Source organism: Cotesia glomerata, linkage group LG8 (assembly GCF_020080835.1).
Source record: "Cotesia glomerata isolate CgM1 linkage group LG8, MPM_Cglom_v2.3, whole genome shotgun sequence".
NCBI lineage: Eukaryota > Metazoa > Arthropoda > Insecta > Hymenoptera > Braconidae > Cotesia > Cotesia glomerata.
In genome coordinates, this window is record NC_058165.1 from 15,449,887 (window position 1) to 15,471,062 (window position 21,176).

Consider the following 21,176-nt stretch of genomic DNA (forward strand, 5'->3'; position numbering starts at 1 on the left):
TCTGTTTTCTGAGTTAAAGTTAATCAAGATGGCTATTAAGCTGATATTTAACTGAAAATAGTTTAAGTAACTATTTATTGGGGTTCAATATAATAAATAATGTTAGGTACAAGAACTGCAATTAAATAGTGGTGATGCTATTTAACTAGATTTTCCTAGTTCAGTTGACCATATTTTTCTCTCAGTGTAGGACGTTTAGAGAACCTAACGATAAAAAATCAAATTCCTGAAAGTTGATTAACTCATTTGGAAATTTGAAATCAATTAATACCTATATTGCCGAATCGATTTTTTAATAGTTAACAAACTATTTTTTTCAACAAATAGAAAAATTTTCTTAAAAAAAGTTTATCCACACGATAGGATATCTTCATCTTCACGAAATTCTGGATCGTTTTATAGCTACATTGTAGAAACAAATTTTCAATTATTAACTAAAAATTTTTTTAAACAAATGGTAAATTAAAAAAAAAAAGTACTCCACACCATAGGATATTTTTACGATTCATAAAATTTTGAAACGTTTGATATCTACATTGTGAAAACAAATTTTTAATTGTTAACGAACTATTTTTTTAAACAAATAGAAAAATTAAAAAAAAAAAATTTATCCACACGTTAGGATATCTTTACGATTCATGAAATTCTGAATCGTTTGATATCAACATTGTGGACACAAATTTTTAATTATTAATTAAAAATTTTTTTTAACAATTAGATGAATTAAAAAAAAAAAAGTTCTCTTCACGATAGGATATATTTACGATTCATCAAATCTGGAATCGATTGATACCTATTTTGTGGAATCGATTTTATGATTGTTAACTAACAGTTTTTTAAACAAATAGAAAAATTTTTTTTAAAAAAAGTTCATCTACACGATAGGATATCTTTACGATTCATGAAATTCTGAATCTTTTGATGCATACATTGTCGAATTGATTTTTTAAAAGTTTAATTTATTTATTTATAAAAAAAAAATTAGTTAACATTTTAAAAATCGATCTTTTGTCGATAGGTTTTCTGGACGATTCATGAAATTTGAAATCGATTGATACCTATATTATGGGATCGATTTTTTTAAAGTTAATTAAGACAGAGAAAAAAACAAAAAGTTACAAAATAGAAATAACTCCGAGTTTCTGAGCGGCCGCTTACTATTGTTATTATTTGCCTCAAATTATTATTATTTCCCACATTTTTATCCGACCGCTCGCGGTTTTGAGAATACCGTAAAAATACCGTATTTTTTAGGCATTCATGCTCATGCCGTATATTTACCGTTATAATTCGGTAATAATGCGGTTAAACTATAGTTGTTTTGGCCAGTTTTTATACTGTAGTTATCCAGTATATATACTGCACTTATGCTGTACAGTTACCAAAAATATACTATACAATTACCGCATTAATTCCCAAATTTTACCCAAAAAATTCCAAATAATTACCGTAATAATACAGTAATTTTGCTGAATATTTTCTGATATAATGGACAATTATTAAAAATTAGGTTTTATTTTTAGTTCACTTTTATGTTAGAAATGAATAAAATGAAAAATTTCCAATTTTGCTTTTTATTCTCCATCGCTACTTTGCAAAAACAAATACTGTTTTTGAATAAAAAATATTTAGAATATTATTTTTTAATTAGGTATTTAGCGGTAATTAATATAAAATAGTACATATGTTAAGTAAATATATTTTAATTTTCATTTCAATTTTTAATTTCTCACTTAGAAAATTGCAAATTTCCTAAAATCGAAAAGTTATATTGTTTCACATATATAATTATATTATTTCATTTTAAATATACTTATCGTAAGATGGACGGTGTGACTTAATGTATATAGAATAAGCAAAAAAACAGTATGGTATAGACCGGGTAGCTCAAATGGTAGAGTAGCCGACATGTCCTCGGGAGGTTCTGGGTTCGAATCCCAGTCCGAGCGTTATTTAATTTTACACCATTTTTTAAATATGGTTTTAGTACAGTCATTTTACGGCCTTATTACTGTAAATATGCCGCGTTTTCAGCGTAAATATTCTATAGTATATTACATACCTAGGCCAGTAAAATAAGAAAAGTCTCAGATCACATGTAATTGTTGGCCGAGGCGAAGCCGAGGCTGACAAACATGTGATCTGAGGCTTTCTTATTTACTGGCCAAGGTGTGTATACTATTTTTCTGCTCGACGTAGCCGGAATGTGGCAACTTTGTTTAGCGCAGCGGCCAGAAAGTTGCCACTTTCCGGCCGGAGGGCAGAAAAATTTTTAGCGTAAATGTATCTTATTTTTACGGTAAATGTTCCGTAATGTTTCGATAAAAAAACTGACCAAAACAACTGAAAAAATGCTGGGAAAATACCGCATTAATACTGTATAATTGCGACATTTTTTCGGCATTTACAAAACCGCTAGGGACAACGGTTTGAGGGGTTATGTTTTTTATTTAATTTAGAAAATTTTCACGTGCTAGGGACTTTTTTAGTACCCGGACTGGCCACCAGGCAGCGCCATTTTACTTTTAAAAAAAGTGGGGGGTACCCTCCTAAAATGGCCTTAATCCCTTCTACACACCAAACCATATCTTGGTTAAGGTAGTTGTAGCGTGATAGGCATTTCAACAGAAAATTATGAAATTTTTTTTATTGAAAGATAAATATATTAATAATTCACTACCAAAATTTCAGATCAATTGACCGCACCGTTTTTGAGTAATTAATTTTCGAAATTGTATCTTTTACACGTAGAGGTATAGAGAGATGGTAAAGTTAGTATGAAATCTTCCATACCACTCGAGTGGGCCAAAGATTTCATACTAACTTTATCATCTCTCTATACCGCTACGTGTAAAAGATGCAATTTCAAAAATTAATTACTCAAAAACGGTGCGGTCAATTGATCTAAAATTTTGGTAGTGAATTATTAATATATTTATCTTTCAATAAAAAAAATTTCATAATTTTCTGTTGAAATGCCTATCACGCTACAACTACCTTAAATGAAAAAAAAATTTTAAATGTTCGTTCAGAAGACGGCACTGAAAGTAAAAATTAAATTAATTTAATAAAAAATAAATGTAAAATGTTTCTCCTATATTTCATAATACTGAAGTTAGCTATCAGCTGTCAATTTAAAAAATTTTTTTAACAAATTAATAACAATAAAAAAATGCTTCTAAAAATTTTCACTTATAATTTTTTTTAAATTTCACATGTAGAATTTTTTAATTAAATTTTTTTTATAACAATTTAATTGCTATAAAATTCTAAAAAAATTTTTAATATCTTTCAACTTCAGTGTCATTATATTTCAAGTATTAATTAATTTATTTTTTTGCATGCACTTTTTAATTATTTAATTTATTATTTTATTATATTATTCTGTAAATTAAATATCAATTGAATTTAAATAAAATTATTTTTTTGCTCGACGGGCAGAAAGCGTCAACTTTCGGCCCGCTGTGCTAAACGAAAGTGCCGCTTCCTGCTTTCGTCGAGCAAAAAAATAGTATACACTCCACGGGAAGTAAATAAGAAAGCCTCAGATCACATGTTTATCAACCTCGGCTTCGCCTCGGCCGACAATTACATGTGATCTGAGACATTTCTTACTTTACTTCCCTAGGTGTGTAATATACTATAATACTTACAAGCTTTAAAACACCTCATTATTAGTGAATTTATAAACAACGTTGAATCGTACAGTAACAGAACTTCTGATATTATACTTATTATTAAAAACAAAAGACAATTTCAAACTCAACGATCGCAGCGCCGTAACTACTCCCCAATGCTAATGCTATGCCTATATTATCTTATTTATTTGTCGCGAGCTTACTGAGTTATTGTTCTAAAACTAAGTCTCCCAAGTCTCCCCAGAGAAAGACATTTTTTAGAATTCTGGAACAACTGTATACAATATTTCATAACCAGATTTCATTCAACGTATCCCGATTGTTAAATTTGACATTTCATTTTCTGTGGTAAAACATGGCACAGCCAGGTGAAATAAAAGTTTCTGCAGTTCCGCGTAAGTAGGGGAGAAGGGGGTCAAATGAACCACGGGGCAATTGAACCACTCGACTTAAAAAATCGAAAAAATTGAAAAAACGCTTCATGCTCTTAGAATTAGATTCTAATATGTTAAACTTGGATATGATCAAAATTTGAAATCATTGCGATCGATAAATTTTGAAAAATTGAGATTTTCTTATTTTTAGGCATGCAAACTTTCTTTTCGGCTGGTGACAAATTGTTTAATAATATTTAAATTTTTGAATTAATTGATAAAATTTGAATTATAGTAGTTGTATATACTTATATTTTATAATCCTCAACTTTGTTTATAGTGATAGAATGGTTTATTTATTTATTATTTACTATTAATTGTTTTAAAATTATACGGGGTCAATTGAACCAGCAGTCCCGGGGACGATTGAACCATACGGAGAAGCATGGGACATGCGCGCGCATCTTGAATCGACGTGAAAAATACTCAGGGAAATAACCTAACAATTTGATAAACTCAATTTGTAATTAAAATTATTTTTAAATCGATTTTTAATTTATTAAATATAATATATGTGTATTAAAAATGTGCAACAGTAATATTAGAAAGTAACAATTAATATGTTATTTATTAAAAGTTCGGGTTTGAGTTATAAATGTCATTGGTTCAATTGACCCCGAGCAGTGGTTCAATTGCCCCCCGAGCGGGGGTCAATTGAACCATTCGACGCGTTTGGATAAATTAATAATTTTTAAAAATTCACGTTGTTTATTAACTAATTTATGTATTGATAATGATAGTAGACTTAATAAACTATCATTCCAAGAAAAAAAAAAGTTATTATTTAGTTTTAATTCGAATAGTAAAAAATTACTAAACTTTTTTTGGTTCAATTGACCCCCTTCTCCCCTACTTCACTTTATTTAAAATAATTATTATTGTAAATCAATAAAATCTATTTGATAATTTTTCTAAAGTATAAGTTACAATTTAACAACTGTATATTGTGCAGATCAATCTGGTGAAAGAAAATATATTTTTTACTTTCAAATCGATGAAGAAGCTGCTCACAAAGTGGAAAATTTGGATTTTATAACTTACTTAAACATTGAACGTAAGTAAATATGAATTCATGTTCAGCTATTTTATTGTGATAATTCTAATTAAATTTATTATATAGATGACAATAATTACGCTTTATTGTTTATTCTCTATCTCATCGAGAGGGGGTACTCTCCAGTGACATCAAAGGAGTACTCTTCAATCTACAAAAGTATAGATTGCATCGATTTTGAAATTATAAATTAATATCGCTTATCATTATAAAAATAACTAATAAAAACTAAACATTGTAATCAAAAGATTTTTATTTGAACGTGAAAAATTTTTATTCTTTAAATTATACACTAGAATAAAGTTTACATTTTAAAATTCCCGGTCAATTCGCCATCTTGTTTTCAGTCAATCAATCTTCAACTAAAAGAATCGATCTCTCGAATCGTTTTTATGAAACGGATCGATTAAAATAATCGAATTGTCTACATAAATAAATCGATTCTAGTGAAGATCGATCTTGAATCGTACATCCCTATATGTGCCTACATAAGTACATGTACATAAGTATGTTTAGCTTGTTACATAAACAAATGTATATGTGAATTTACAAATTATATCAGATTTTTATGGTTCATGAGTTAACAATAAGTATTAACTTTACGACTTAATTTTTGTTGTTACTGTCATTTTTTTTTATTTTTAATTTTTACTACAGGTATGAACTATACTATAAACTATCCACAGTCGCGTATTGGTAGTAGTACTGCCTCATAGTTATACCTCGTTTAACTACGTTTTTTATTTGTATATATACAGAAAAAAATACAAACATATTAACTATAATTACATTTTCAATAATTAACATTCAATAAATCAATTTTGTACCTAATTTTCAACAATTATGAATTTTTTACAAGCAGAGATTTTAAAAAAACGTAAAGAGTTAGCAGAAAGTAATTTACTGGTGAGTAATGATAAGTTTTTTATAAATTTTCTAACCTAATATTTAATTTTAAAACAACAACAATAATATAAATTATGAATTTTTACAGCAAAATAAACGCAAGTACTTTAAAGTAGCAGAACTAACATCAAATAAAGTAGAAGCTTCCGAATCAAATAATAATAACACTGACACAATTAATACGGTGGAAAACAAAAATTCCGAAGGCTCCGTTGAAAATACTGTAGAGCATCAAAAGTTATCACGGCCAGAAGTGATAAAACGACTAAGAGAGCGAAGTGAACCTATTTTACTATTTGGAGAATCAGAATTAGAATCCTTTCAGCGTCTACGTAAGTGTGAAATTCTTCAGCCTGAGGTTAATAAAGGATTCAGAAATGATTTCCAAGAAGCTATGGATCAAGTTGATCAAGCTTATTTGAATGAATTATTATCTTCGTCGAAGCCAACTAATGAATGTAACAAAGGAGACGTTAATATACCTGATGAACAAGTTACCTACGAAGATATAGAAAAAATGTCCGTGAAATTAAATCGAGGCGATCGTGATTTTGATATGAGTGTAATTACACAATTTCTGCAATTTTTGGTTCTCATGTGGGGTATGCAATTAAATAGTCGTAGTGCTGCTGAAAAAATGAGCACCAAAGGAAAAATGGCCAGTGCAACCTATGCACAGACAAGAGAATACTTGAAGCCCTTGTTGAGAAAGTTAAAAAATAAATCACTACCAGAAGACATCACTGATAGTCTTACGGAAATTGTTAAACATCTTCTAGAGCGCAATTATATTTTGGTAAGTTTTCACTGTAAATTAAAATTAATTCATATTATTTACATTAATATATAAGCTAATAACCAAGACATGACTTTTTATACAGTTGTTGATAGAAATAATTAAATTAAGAAAAAGTATTTGATAATTATTTTGGAGTGGGGTCCACTTTTTTGGGAATAAAATATTGAAAAATAAATATTTTCGAATATTTTTTCCTTTAAATTATTTTATTTTAGAAGAATTTCAGGTAAAAATTTGAAATATTTTTATTGAGTTGAAATATTGTCGACCTTGCTCCCAAACAGGTCTATCAAGCTAGCATGGACTCGTCCATCAGGCATTGACTTATTATTCAAGCAACAAAATTTATTTGTAATGCTAAATTTGTTGCTAATTAGTTGCTCTATTTAGAATATTGTTGCTTCTTTAGATTCCGAGAAATCAATAATAATGACCGTCCAAGATGGGATCTGCCACTGCTAGCTTGATATGCCTCTCCCAAACAATTGTCGGTAGCTTATTATCTTGTAGAAAAAGTTTTGTTTACCTAATTAATTATTCTTCATACTTACTTAAGATCATTACTTAACTAATAACATGTCAAATTAGAATCATAATAAATACATTTATTGAATATATATTTTTTCATATATATTAGTTAATAATTCACAAAATTAGAACATAATTGAAACACGAATTCTTCGCTCATGCAGTAAATTAAAAGCAACAATCATTTTTCATATGAACATTCATAAAAAACACATTAACTAATTTTTCTTTTATTAATTTAGGCAAGTGATGCGTATCTTCAAATGGCAATTGGCAATTCTCCGTGGCCCATTGGTGTTACTATGGTTGGTATCCACGCACGTACGGGAAGAGAAAAGATTTTTTCAAAAAATGTAGCCCACGTAATGAATGATGAAACTCAAAGAAAATACATACAAGCGCTAAAAAGATTGATGACTAAATGCCAAGAATATTATCCAACAGATCCTTCACGATGTGTCGAATACACTAAAGTATAAGTTTATTTAATAATAATTTAAATTACTGTAAATAATTTTCTTTCGTTAAATTAATTATACGAACTCGTTGATAATGAATAATTAATAATTTAAATTTTGTATGGAGCATGAACTTAAACAAATACATTAAGTTAAAAATACTTTATTCACAGTAATTATGATTGCATAATAAATACAATAACAGTCAGTAGCAAATATACATTAGAAAAAAATTCTAATTGTATGTTAATGTGTCACAAATTTAAATGCTGCATTAGACATGCTTTTCAAATAACTGATAAAAATTTTTCTTAAAAATATAAAAAATGATCCCTAAGCTCCAAGCTCCTTAGATCTTCTTACTGCTGCATCAACTGCGTTCATCAATGATGCTCTTACTGCTCCAGTTTCTAAAGCGTGCATTCCTGTAATAGTTGTACCACCTGGTGAACAAACTTCATCTTTAAGCTGTCCTGGATGTTTCTCCGTTTGTAATACCATTTTCCCGGCACCAACTAATACTTGTGCGGCAAACTTAGTTGCTAGTGCACGAGGTAAACCAGTTTTCACTGCTCCATCAGCTAATCCTTCCACCATAAGGTAAGCCTGAATTTTTAATTTTATTATGACTAATAAATATATCATGACTTCATTTAATCAATGATTTGTTGAATTTTTTTAGTTAACTTACATAAGCTGGACCTGACCCAGCCAAACCACCGGCTGAGTTAATCAAATTTTCCGGAATCTCTTCAATAATGCCTATTTGTGACAGCATTTTAACCACTGGAAGTGCATCGCTTTCAGATACTTGGGCATTTCGAGAGTATACTTAAATAATAAAAACCACGTATTTATTAAATGCAACGTAATGAATAATAAAATAATAATTTCATATAAACAATTTTTGAAATACGCACCTGTTATGCCTTCTCCAATACTTAACGGTGTGTTTGGCATTGTTCTGATAATTTTCAAAGGTAATTGTTGTCCTAAATGTAGTTGAATTTCCTGAAAGAATAGCACAAGTTAATTAAAAAAATTGAGGAAAATAAAAACATTATTCAATGAAACTCACCTTTTCTAATGTATCAAGTGTAACACCAGCAAGTACTGATACAAATAATTTATTATTCAACATTAAATTACGTCCTTCAGAGGTTTTTTTTGCATCTTCAATGGCCAAGACAAGTGATTGGGGTTTGATAGCCAAAAATATTATGTCACTGTTGATTATTATGTCAGCATTGTTCAACGTCGTATTGACAGGGTTTTCTGAAGTCAATTGGTTCCAATTTTGAAGTGTTTCTCTTGTTCGTGCTGATATCCATACATTTTTTGGATTTAAAATATCTATTGATACAAATTAGTCAATTAATGAAATATTTTACACAAGCACTTAATTTTTTATACTAAAATTCTTACTTCTTTTTATCAAAGCTAATCCTATAGCACGTGCCATGTTTCCGCCACCAATGAACCCAACTTTTAATGATTGTAAATTTATTGTTTGCGTCATTTTTATATTATTTTCTTGATATGGTTGTCTAAAAAATATGCAACAAAATAAAGTAAATTATTCAATTCCGTTTCAAGTATTATTAAATATCAATATTTACGTATAATCTGATTGTATTATCTAATAAATAAAATTAGCGTGTTCTGATATAAAAAAATGTTACTCTTTCAAGGTACGGAATGAATTTCTACAACAAAAACGGATGCGAAGAAATCTTTATATAGTTGTTTCGGAGAGAAAGAGTAGGATTAAGATCACTGGTGGGGGTATGAAATTGGTGACTTATTTGGGAAGAAAAAATTTATTTAAAATCGCAAAGGGATAACTATATTATCCAACCGGCACAAAATTTTTTTTGGTAACATTTTGTTGAATTTAAGTTGACAATTATTAATTTTTGACTTCTTGTTAAATAAAATTTATCAAAAAGTCAACAGTTTTTTAGGTGACGCTTGGGTAGTAGTAATTTTCATTCTTGAAGCTTTGAAAATTATTCTGAATTTTGTATTTCTTCAAAAAAAAAATTTTAGGGGCAGTTTAAGATTTTTCAAAATTTCCAAAATTGGAATATATACATTTAAAATTTCAAGTTGATATTTTAATTTTTACAGGGTGCTCAAAAAATTTTTTTTTCAAATTAGAACTACTAGATATTTTTGAATGACCATAATGAATTTTTGACGATTCTGGAAAATTTGGAGTCTCGAATGACTTAAAAATTATTTAATCAAGCCAGTTTTAAAAGAATTTCGAGAAAGAAGTACTTAATAGATTTTCAAAAATTTTATTTTGTAATAAGTTTGAAAAAATTTTTAACTAAAATAGTAAAAAGCTTTCACAATAGTTTGTCAAATATTTTTCTTCAGAAGTTTTAGATTATTTTATTTTTAAATTTATTTATGATGTGATTAGAAAAATAAAAATCTGAAAATAAATTTAGTTCTGTTCAGCCATAAAACACAAAAAACTAACATATTTTCATAGGAAACTCGAAAAAAAATAGTCGAATTGGCTATACGCATTTAATTGTAATGCAAAAAGATTTGCTACTTCATTGGTTGATTTATCTCTTTTGTCGTATCTCTTTATTTAGCCTCTTGTTTCAGTTCTGAATTTTTTTCTCGAACTGTTAATCTATTTTTAAAGAACCAAGTTTAAATATAAAAAAAAAAAAAACAAAACTGTTTTTTACCATAAAATAAAAATAAAATTTGAAGTGTTAAATACTATATATAGAATTGAATACAAGAGAATCAATAATACATTATTTTTTTTTTTTGTGTTTAAAGACAGAAGCATGCACGTTGAAAATTCCTGATAAGTTTATCTTGAGAAATTTAGCGCGCGTTATATTATTATTATATCCATTTTAAGCGAAAAATTTTTTATATTTATTGTAAATAAAAAATTTTTGTCAAAATCAGAAGAATTTGTAACTTCAACTGCAGTGTAGTAAGAAAATAAAATTAATTTTTTAAATTAATGAATATTTGATAAATTTTTAGAACTAAGTAGAAAAATTTATGCAATAAAATTATTACTGTACAAAAGCTTCAAATCATTTAATTTTATTTAAAAAAATAACAATTTATATACATTATCCTTTTATATTCTGTAACTCGAGCTTCCTGTCACATCTACAACTCAAAAAAATCTTTTGAAACTTTTACACTACTACCATTGTTTAATTTTATCATGAATGATAATTGAATTACGTTCTAAGTTTTATAGTAAAATAACTAACAAGGACAATCATGCGCTTCGCTAAAGTCAAATGAATACTAACTTTTTACAAAATTTATTCAAGACTTAAATAAAAAATTTTCAACTGTATCAATAATTTTATAATGCTCGATGAATTTTTCTTATTCGTTCCCGATATATTTTAGGCATTTACTACAAAAAATTGTCAAACGTAAATTAGTTATTGCTTTGACTTCACCATTTTTCTTAATTATATGTAAGTGTATTGTCAGCCGTGTCAATAGAAAATTTTGAAATATTTTGAAAATTTATAATTTGTGACAGATTCAATGATGACCTTTATTTTTTACAAAATTGTATAGTTTGTTTTAAGTTAAAAAATATTTTTCAACATTTATTATATGTACTTCAATTACAAAGTTATTATAATTTTTATTACAAAAAAAAAAAAATTATATTAAAATCATCAAGCATCCCTGATAAACAAAAAGTATTGAGACAAAGAAAAAAGTATTGAAAAGTATTGGTTTTCTAGTCAATCCAATACTTTTCAATACTTTTTTCTTTGTCTCAATACTTTTTTTTATTCAGATATCCGATAATTATTTATTTTTTTTAAAATGATAAATAATTTAAAAATTCATCCCGGAAATTACTTAAGCCACAATCTTTACATATAGTGATATTTTTACGGCTTTTTTTAAGCCGTTAATTTTGGCTCTAATCAATGTTTTGTGGCTTGGATGGTTTCCGAGTTATCGATGATAATACTGGATGGTGACTTATTTAACTTATTTATTTTATAGGTAGACGTAAAAAAAAATAAAACATAACTATACACTATACTAATCTACTACTCCGTTAAACAAAACAAAAATCTGCTAATTTCAAATTGTCAAAAAACGCTGTTTTCTCAAATGAGTTTCTACCTATATTAATAAACTGATTTTTTAATTGTTAATTACTTTCTAAAATTATCCAAGATTTTAAATTTAGGGGGAAAATGAATACGTACATAGTTAAGTTAATCAAATTATGAAAATAAAACTTTTCATGTGTTACATATCATCAATTAAGTATTATGCAAAGATTTTGTTTTGTTTACTAGTCTCCATTTTTTTAAATGTAACTTTAGTACACACTTATTTGTATATATTAATTTTTACTCTTATTTTATTTTTTTTTTGCTGTACGCGTGTCATCACTCATCATCATACTATAGCATAAAAATTAGAGTAGTGTAAAGCAAAATATGTAAATAAATAGACAGTAAGTTTTTCATTCTTGATTTTTGTAAAATATAAATATGAGAAAATTGGCGTATTCGTAAAATATTCTCATACATGTTATCATAATTACTCTTAAGCTATTTTCAACGTTATTGCCAATAATGGGAAATTGTTTTAGAATTATTATTAATAAAATAAGAAAAAAGCGTATTATCAAAAAGTAGGTTAAACTTAAGTTATTTACTTATCTTACAACTGTTATTTAATTTGAAAAACTCAATTTTTTTCAATAAAGTTTCTTCTATACTAACTATAATAATGACTTGTAGGAATATCGTATTATTGATGGCTGGATTAGATGATTCTGGAAAAACTTCAGTTCTTAATTTTATATCTAATGGTAAGTAAGGTTTTAAAAAATAAACAATTTAATTGATTAAAATTGTATAAAATAATTGATTAATTAAAATTTTTTTAATTAACACATTCATGTTTTTATAGATCTTGATGATAATGTTATGACAACTATGGGATTTAGAGTTGTCGCATTAAAACATAAATTTTATTCCATAAAAGTTTATGATGTTGGAGGCGCACCTCAAATAAGATCAATATGGAAGAAATATTACGGCGATGTAAGTTATGAAAATTATTTTTTAATATTGATTATTGTATAATAACATCCTATTGTATCTACCAATGACTACTTAATTTTTTAAATCATAATTCATATTCTTTCTTTTTTTCCTTTACGTCAACTCATATAGATACATGGTATAATATATGTGGTGGATGCTTCTAATCTATCACGTTTAAATGAAAACAAATTAGTATTTGCCGAATTAATATCACATGAACATATTGCCGGAAAACCAATTTTATTGTGAGAGTTAATATTTTATGCTATAAATACCTGTGTTGTAGATATTAAATTTTTATTTTTATTTTATACATCTAAAGAAGTCACCACTGTAATTGCACTTCAATTAATATAATATTTGAATAACAACTTTTTTTTTAATATGTAAAAAGAGTCTGATTTATGTTGCACTACACAAAGCACCAAAAATATTTAGTTAATATATTTTTGATTGAAACATTAATTTTTAGATTAGCTAATAAACAAGATATAAGTAGTGCGATTGATGAATTAGATCTTGTTGAAAATTTGGACATTGAACATGCTGCGAATTCGATGCGATGCCCAACGAGAGTTGAAACTTGTTCATGTATTATTACACAAGAATATTATAAACAAAATACTATGGGGATAGTTAATGGTTTTAAGTACGTATTTATTCGTGTAAATTGCAATTTTACTTTTTAATAATATAATTTATTTTATTTTACACTAGAAAAATTGATTGTATTATTCTTACAGATGGTTATTAGATACAATATCTAAGAATTACGTGGAATTTAATAATCGAATAAAAGCTTCTCAATCAATTATCGTACCCATAAGTAATCATGTACAAAAGAGACCATCGATATCGTCAATTACTCCGTCACATGCATCAATTCGATCTAATCCTTTTAAACCAATAGGTGAATTAGTCAATTCAAGTTCGGAGAAAAATTTGTTAAATAAAAATGGTCGTAAGTTTCTTTTTGATGCTAAGGTAAAAGCCCCAATAGATGATAATGTACCAGTATATGATCACTCCATGTATTTGTATACCTATATTTGTGAATATAGATATACAGATACATGGAGTGATCATATACTGGTACGTGATCATCTATTGGGGCTTTTACCTTACATGAAATTAAAATTTTTCAATTTTTAGATTTTTTTAGACTCAAATATTTTTCCTATCTAACAGCTAGCAAACATTTTTACGGGTTTACGGAAAATAACTTTTGAAACAAAATATTACTTTAAAAATACAGAAATTAATTGCGCTAAATCTTTGTGTCTGCTTTTTCGTTCAACTGTGAATTTTACCACAAAAACTTGTAAAAGATTTAATCTCTAATTTTTCTTTCGGTTAAATTTACAATTAAATAAAGGAGCAGATAACTATTTGAATACAGGAAATTTTCGCAATGTTTTTTTAAGATTATTACATGGAATTTGTTTTAATAAATGATAATATTGCTTAAAATTGTTGTTTGTATTAAATTAAAAAAAAATTTTTTTGCGTTAAAAAGTTATCAGAAAAGCAATAAAAATTTATAATCTGATGAATGTACGGGAAATTATATTAAACAAATCTGATTGATTTTTCAGGTGTAAATAGCAGAAATGGATTTAAGGCAAAAAAATTTCTAGTGAAAAATAAAACCGCCCCTACGCTTGAAGATGATACCAATAACACAGTCAACGATATAGAATATTTTCATAATGAAATTGAAGACAGGGTTGCTTTTTTGCCATTAGATCCAATTAACTTAAAATCTCAAAATTTCAATAAAACCTTTATACCACAAATGCGACCATTCACAGCTCCTGCTACATCCCAAAGGCCAGATGTATTCGTGATGCCTAATTTACCGGGACAAGTGTTTCAGTAATAAAATTAAAAAAAAATAATAATAATAACTATATTTTTTAATCTTAATTGATATACGATTTTGTACCTGTATTTATTAATTAAAAATTAAAAAATCTTCCATAAAAATATAACTTTAAGCTGTGATTGTAAACATATTATTTAATAGAACTCATATTTTAAAAAGCAAGAAAAATATAGGGAATGGTTATCCAATGAAATAGTATATTACACTATTAGGGCAGAAAGTTTGAGATTTCTGCACTGCGCGCCATGATGCCCGAGGCGTAGCCGATAGCATCACGGCGCGCAGTTCAGAGCTCTTAAACTTCTGCCCGTGTAGTGTATACTATTTTTCTTTATAGTCGGTCGAAAGTACGTAAAATATTTCATGTACTGTATCGAAAAAAAATTGATGCCTGCCCCCGACATTTGCGGCACGAGCGAAGCGAGTGCTGCTGGTCGGGGGAGGGGGGAGGGGGCAGGCATCAAATAAAAAAAAATTAATGTAAAATCAAAAAAAAAAAATAATTAAAAAACTTTTTTTTTTTAATTTTTAGATTAAATAAAACTAAAATTTCTTGAATTCAACAAACATAATAAAGATTATTCTCGGTTAAAAATAGAAAAAACGAGCATATTATCTGAAAATTAACAATAATTAATAAAAATCAAATTAAATTGTTGTTACTGCGTACATTTTTCTAAATAATTCATTAATTAAATAAACTTGATCCATTTTACACACGTCACTGTCAAACTATATTTTTATCTATATCTCTATCTATATATGAAATATTTCATGTAAGTAGAAGAAAGAAAGAAATGTAACCAAGTTGTAGAGGTTGGCAATGGCCTGGTCGGCTCGGTGCTCGCTTTTCGGAAGAGTGGGACCCGAGTTCGATCCCAGCACGCCCTAATATTTTTCAGTGATTATAATTAAAAATATGTGCGTTACGTTACGTTGCCAGCTTCTGGAAGTGGCAGAGATAGCCGGGCGGCACACGTCTGACTTGGGCGATCACACATTTTAAGTTAAGCAACAACTTGAATGGGTGACCACTCTAGTCAGCGTTGGCTAGCGCGAGGGATCTCTGCACACTAGGAGAGGGGCCTAATGCTCCAGTGGTCGATAAAGAAGAGTTTCTTATCAATCACTGTAGACTTAACCCAGCTCCGACTGTACTAACATGGGTTTTCTCTGTGGTTTTCCCATATTACTGTTCCCATGTCCAATAGCCGAGTGGTGAGGATCAGGGCAAATGCGGTACAGAAGGCACAAGTCGGTCCACACCCGCAATGATAAGGCAGAGTTAACTAAGCAGAATGATAAGGCTTAGGGTGTAAAAGGGCGTTATTACGCCTGTACACTATACAACCCTGATAGCCACAGTTTCAGACCAACCAAGTTGATGTCAGATAGTTGCGACCAATTTAGCGACAACTTGCGGTCAACTGCCGAATTTGTAACTGTTGGCGTCAAGTTGGCTACAAGTTTCTGAGAAAAACAAGACCAATCTACTCATCTACTGCTGCAATATGTCGCCAAATTTCTTGAGAAATTTGTCGTCAACTTGGTGCGAAAGAGTTTCGAAAGCAATTTTTGCCGACAACTTGGTGAACAACCGAGTTCATTTCCAAGACTTGCCGTCAACTTGGTGACAAGTTGCGGCAGTAAATCGACGGAAAGTTGCGACCGACTTGGCTATCAGGATATAAATCCGTATATAAATATAAATATAACCAAGTTGTATTGTACCATCAATCGTAAATGAAGTAAATGATCAGCGTAAACAAAACATAGTTAGTAACAAATGACTAGTCACTCGCGGTAGCGAAAGCATTTGCCCCTGCTGTTATAGAAGGCGAATGTGTAGCTTAATCAATGCACGAATCTTTAACTTTCTGCCTCGAAATAGGTGCAAAAGATGCGTACTTTCGACCGAGGTATAAAGAAAAAAATTTTGAAATTCAATATCTTTATGGTTATCAAGACTTTTCTATAAGTAAATTTCCAAATAGAACGGATCTGCTCCTCGGAAGACTGCGCTGGATACGATGAATGCGAAAGAATTCATTTGATTTTTTTCTAGACATTGTCGAAAATATAAAATCACATATACTTTTCATATACCACTTTGCTTTGGCCTTATCCTCTATAGAAACCATACTTTTTAATATAAAGATGCTGATGTTCATAAGATCAATTATCTTTTAGATACAGGTAAAAACGAACTAGTTGTAGTATATATGCGTGTAATCGAAAGCTTTTTTTCGTCAATGGATTTTTTAGTTTGTATGATAAATGATAGAGATTTCCCTGAATAAAAAAAAGTATTGAGACAAAGAAAAAAGTATTGGATTGACTAGAAAACCAATACTTTTTTCTTTGTCTCAATACTTTTTTTTTTATCAGGGATATAATAATGTTTCTTCAACAGCCGAGGTAAAAAAAAAATTAGGAAAACGGTTGACCCTGAAAGCCATCCCTGCAACTTCCCGCTAATTCCATACTTAGGCGCTTAAAATTGCACCAATGACGTTTTTGAGCTCTTCGAGCTCAAAAATACAATTTATGGGTTGTTTTGAGCTCTCCGAGCTCAAAGAGATTGCTTTCTTATGCTTTAAAGCTCTTCGAGCTCAAAAGTCTGATAGAGATTTGATGACACTATTTTTTGAATTTTTAAACCGCAATAACTTTTGAATGAATAAACCGATTTTTACGCGGTTAGAAGAATTTAACGCAGTGTTTTAAGCCTCACAAAGAATCTCAAATTTTGAATTGATCGCGCTAGATATTTTGGAGTTATTCCGAAAAAACACTTTTTTCGGTTTTCTTTCGTTCACGATATCTCTCGAACGAATCAACCGATTTTGACCGGACTGGTGGCGATCGACGTGGTTTTTTGAGGTTAAGAGCTGATTAGTTTTTGGAATTGAACCTTCAAGCCGTTTAAAAGTTATTCCAAAAAAACCACATTTGAAAAAAATTTTTTTTTCAGTTTTTTTAAGATTTCTCAAAATCTATTGATCTGAATCGGTCCAAATAGTTTTCAAAATCTAAGTTTAGTCAAGCCCTTTCGAATGGCACCAACCGCGATGAAATCGGTCAAGCCGTTCAAAAGTTATAAGCGGTTCACATACTTTCACACACACACACACACACACACACACACACACACACACACACACACACACACATCGCGGGCTGCGCAGAAGAGAAAACAAGGACCTGATGAAAAGAGTGACCCAGGCGTGTGACGCCAGTATGTCTCGTAGACGTGGCATAAACACAAGACCTTCCGTTCACTGGTGGAACGACCACATCAGCGCCCTTCGTAAAGAGTGTCATCAGAAGAGAAGAATATCTCAGCGTGGCTACCGACGACCTAACTCTGTGGAGCTGGTCGCAGAGTACAAAAAAGCCCGTCGATCCCTGAACAAAGCCATCAAAGATAGCAAAAGAAAATGCTGGAAGGAGCTCATCAACGAGGTGGACAGAGATCTGTGGGGTAGGCCGTATAAGGTGGTCATGACCCATCTTAAAAACCAGCTAATGCCATCACCCACGTGTCCTCAACTCCTACAGAAGATCGTAAACGCGTTGTTCCCCGAACAAAGCAAGTTTAACTACCTATTAGCGCAGAATGAAATGGATGACATTCCATCTGTCACGGAGGGAGAACTGATGGAGGCTTGTAATTGTGTAGGGAACAATAAAGCGCCGGGATTGGACGGGGTCCCCAATATTGCTTTAAAAACAACTATAAAAGCAGTGCCATCATTGTTCCTGGACGTCTACGACACATGCCTCAAGGAAGGGATTTTCCCTCGGAAGTGGAAGCAGCAACGACTAGTACTACTTCCAAAAGGGAAAAAGCCACCAGAAGAACCGTCATCTTATCGACCACTTTGTATGTTAGACACGGCAGGTAAGATACTTGAGCGTATAATCCACCAAAGAATAGAAGCAGTTGTCGATCCACTCCTGGCAGATAACCAGTATGGTTTTCGGAAAGGACGATCAACCCTGGACGCAATCAACTTGGTTGTTGCAACGGCCAAGGAGGCAATCGAAGGGATCAGATGGAAGGGTGGAGCGAAGAAGTACTGCCTGGTGGCCACTCTGGACATCAAAAATGCCTTCAACTCCGCCAACTGGGACTGCATTATGCAAGCCTTGGAAGAGAAAAACGTACCAGGATACCTACGTAGGATAGTGGCTAGCTACTTCACGGACAGAATCCTGAGATACGACACGAAAAATGGTCCAAAAGAGTACGGTATTACCGGAGGTGTACCCCAGGGTTCTGTTCTGGGTCCACTTCTGTGGAATGTCATGTATGATGGCCTGCTGAGACTGACTCTTCCAAGAAGTGTCAAGCTTGTTGCATATGCAGACGATGTAGCTGTCGTAATCGTTGCGAAACACCTAGATGAGATAAACCACATGTTCGGTATCACCTTTGAGAAAGTTAACCGGTGGATGGATTCAATGAACCTACAACTGGCTAAACAGAAGACTGAGGCTGTGCTTATTACCAGCAGAAAAGTGATAGAGACCATAAAACTGAAAGTCGGAGAACAAGAAATCACATCACAACCATATATCCGATATCTGGGAGTGATGCTTGATGCCCGACTCAACTTTAAGCAGCAAGTCGAACACGTGAGTGCAAAAGCATCAGCAGTGGTAGCTAGCTTAGCACGACTGATGCCAAACGTCGGAGGCCCAAAGCAGAGCAGAAGACTACTATTATCATCTGTAGTCACATCAGTGCTCACTTACGGAATATCTATATGGGCGGACGCACTAGAAAAGCAAGAATCATGGAAAAAGGCTGGACCAGTCTACCGTCTGAGTGCCTTAAGAGTAGCAAGTGCCTTCCGCACAATATCTATGGAAGCAGTGTGTGTCATCTCCGGAACTTTGCCTCTCAGAGTCTTAGCTGAGGAAAGACGGATCCTTTACCAACGAAAGAAGTCGACCACACTAAGCGCTGAGGAGCTTGGAACAGAAGAGCGGCAGAGGAGCATAAGTAGATGGCAACTACAGTGGGATGCCACAGTGAAGGGTAGGTGGACGCATCGTCTCATACCAAGGATCAACGTTTGGCTAAACCGGAGTCACGGTGAGGTCAACTATTATCTTACACAGATGTTATCAGGACACGGCTGTTTCCGGGCGTATCTCCACCGGTTCAAGCATGATGATTCCCCGGAGTGCCCGTCCTGCTCAGGAGTCAATGAAGATGCAGAGCACGTTGTCTTTGAGTGCCCACGTTTTTACCCACAGCGAGATGAGCTGGAGAATATCCTGAAGAGGAAAATCCAACCAGAGACAATAGTAGCAGCAATGCTGTCATCAGAAGCTGCCTGGAACGCCACAAGCACTTTTGCTACAAAAGTGCTTACCGAGTTGCGATCCATTGAGAGGAAAAGAGCGAAAGACAGAATCTAGAAGGAAGAAATAACATCTTAGCCACCAGAAGGAAGAGCGGCAGCTAATTCCTCCCCCCGCGAAGAAATGCCTTACGGCGGTACCATGGGGGATCAGAGGATAGAAGAGAAAGGGGTTTTAGGGTTTAGTGGGTAGGGGCGTCAGCGTCGAGTTTTAGTATGACACTGCGTCGAGTCGCCACATATCCAGGCCAAACAGCTACGCCTGGAATCCGTAAAAAGGATTCCCCCCCCCTAGAGAGAAAAAAAAAAAAAAAACACACACACACACACACACAAAGACGCGGAGCACGTTTTCTTTGAGTGCCCACGATTTTATTTACAGCGCGATGAGCTGGAGATGATCCTGAAGAAAATCCAACCAGAGACAATAGTAGAAGCAATGCTGTCATCAGAGGCTGCCTGGAACGCCGCAAACACGTTTGCAACAGAAGTCCTTATAGACTTGCGTTCCATCGAAAGAAAAAGAGCAAATGACAACAACTAGAAGAAAGGTAAAATAATACCTAGTTACCAGAAGGAAGAGCAGTCGCTATATCCTCCCCCCACGAAGTAATGCCTAACGGCGGTTTCCATGAGGGATTAGAGGAAAGAGGAAAGGGGTTTAGGGTTTAGTGGGTAAGGGCGTTAGCGTCGAGTTTTAGTATGACTCTGCGTCGAGTCGCCACATATCCAGGCCAAACAGCTACGCCTAGAATCCGTAAAAAGGATTCCCCCCCCTAAGGGAAAAAAAAAAAAAAAAACACACACACACACACATACATCCATACAGACACCGTGACAACCTCGCGGGGATAGTCAGGGAAGCTTCCTGTGACCTTCAAACGTCGAGATCTGATGAAAACTCGATTTTTGCAAAACGGGGTGAAAACAATAACTTCCCGATTTTTGAAAATCTTCGATTTTCTTAGCGGGAAGTTAAAAATTAGAAAAACGGTTCACCCTAAAGGCC

At 31.6% G+C, this 21,176-nt stretch overlaps 3 protein-coding genes and 1 long non-coding RNA gene across 9 annotated transcripts; 3 read left to right on the forward strand and 1 right to left on the reverse strand.

Moving 5' to 3' along the window:
• The first annotated feature begins 5,615 nt into the window (after positions 1-5,615).
• LOC123270980 (pre-mRNA-splicing factor 18) lies at positions 5,616-7,979 on the forward strand. 2 transcript variants are annotated; one of them, XM_044737182.1, is made up of 4 exons: positions 5,619-5,716; positions 5,784-6,032; positions 6,121-6,828; positions 7,602-7,979. In XM_044737182.1, the coding sequence occupies exons 2-4, from the start codon at positions 5,970-5,972 to the stop codon at positions 7,836-7,838; spliced, it is 1,008 nt and encodes a 335-aa protein (XP_044593117.1). In that variant the 5' UTR covers positions 5,619-5,716; positions 5,784-5,969; the 3' UTR covers positions 7,839-7,979. The 2 variants fall into 2 exon arrangements, with proteins under 2 accessions (XP_044593116.1, XP_044593117.1); XM_044737181.1 differs by having other exon boundaries at positions 5,616-6,032.
• Positions 7,965-11,078, reverse strand: LOC123270984 (pyrroline-5-carboxylate reductase). 2 transcript variants are annotated; one of them, XM_044737191.1, is made up of 6 exons: positions 10,933-11,078; positions 9,243-9,364; positions 8,896-9,170; positions 8,738-8,828; positions 8,509-8,648; positions 7,965-8,423 (listed from the first exon to the last, which is right to left on the reverse strand). In XM_044737191.1, the coding sequence occupies exons 2-6, from the start codon at positions 9,334-9,336 to the stop codon at positions 8,151-8,153; spliced, it is 873 nt and encodes a 290-aa protein (XP_044593126.1). In that variant the 5' UTR covers positions 9,337-9,364; positions 10,933-11,078; the 3' UTR covers positions 7,965-8,150. The 2 variants fall into 2 exon arrangements, with proteins under 2 accessions (XP_044593126.1, XP_044593127.1); XM_044737192.1 differs by lacking the exon at positions 10,933-11,078 and adding an exon at positions 9,437-9,686.
• LOC123270996 lies at positions 8,278-8,890 on the forward strand. Its single transcript, XR_006510748.1, has 2 exons — positions 8,278-8,417; positions 8,500-8,890. It is a non-coding gene; the product is annotated as an uncharacterized LOC123270996 (long non-coding RNA).
• Positions 11,079-11,669: 591 nt separating the features above from the next.
• LOC123270977 (ADP-ribosylation factor-like protein 13B) lies at positions 11,670-14,808 on the forward strand. Of its 4 annotated transcripts, XM_044737176.1 has the most exons (8): positions 12,171-12,309; positions 12,407-12,489; positions 12,599-12,669; positions 12,771-12,904; positions 13,037-13,152; positions 13,380-13,556; positions 13,651-13,868; positions 14,503-14,808. In XM_044737176.1, exons 2-8 carry the CDS (start codon positions 12,431-12,433, stop codon positions 14,784-14,786), a joined length of 1,059 nt encoding a protein of 352 aa, XP_044593111.1. In that variant the 5' UTR covers positions 12,171-12,309; positions 12,407-12,430; the 3' UTR covers positions 14,787-14,808. The 4 variants fall into 4 exon arrangements, with proteins under 4 accessions (XP_044593112.1, XP_044593111.1, XP_044593110.1 ...); XM_044737177.1 differs by lacking the exons at positions 12,171-12,309; positions 12,407-12,489 and adding an exon at positions 11,670-11,846; XM_044737175.1 differs by having other exon boundaries at positions 12,171-12,489.
• The last annotated feature ends 6,368 nt before the right edge of the window (positions 14,809-21,176 follow it).

Coding starts and splice junctions, on each gene's coding strand:
- LOC123270980 (XM_044737181.1), top strand. CDS start 5,970: ATGAATTTTTTACAAGCAGAGATTTTAAAAAAACGTAAAGAGTTAGCA. Junction 6,033..6,120: donor TAGCAGAAAGTAATTTACTG/GTGAGTAATGAT, acceptor GAATTTTTACAG/CAAAATAAACGCAAGTACTT. Junction 6,829..7,601: donor TAGAGCGCAATTATATTTTG/GTAAGTTTTCAC, acceptor TTATTAATTTAG/GCAAGTGATGCGTATCTTCA.
- LOC123270984 (XM_044737191.1), bottom strand. CDS start 9,336: ATGACGCAAACAATAAATTTACAATCATTAAAAGTTGGGTTCATTGGT. Junction 9,171..9,242: donor ATTAGCTTTGATAAAAAGAA/GTAAGAATTTTA, acceptor TTGTATCAATAG/ATATTTTAAATCCAAAAAAT. Junction 8,649..8,737: donor TATTGGAGAAGGCATAACAG/GTGCGTATTTCA, acceptor TTATTATTTAAG/TATACTCTCGAAATGCCCAA.
- LOC123270977 (XM_044737175.1), top strand. CDS start 12,431: ATGGGAAATTGTTTTAGAATTATTATTAATAAAATAAGAAAAAAGCGT. Junction 12,490..12,598: donor AAAAAGCGTATTATCAAAAA/GTAGGTTAAACT, acceptor AATGACTTGTAG/GAATATCGTATTATTGATGG. Junction 13,153..13,379: donor GCCGGAAAACCAATTTTATT/GTGAGAGTTAAT, acceptor ATTAATTTTTAG/ATTAGCTAATAAACAAGATA.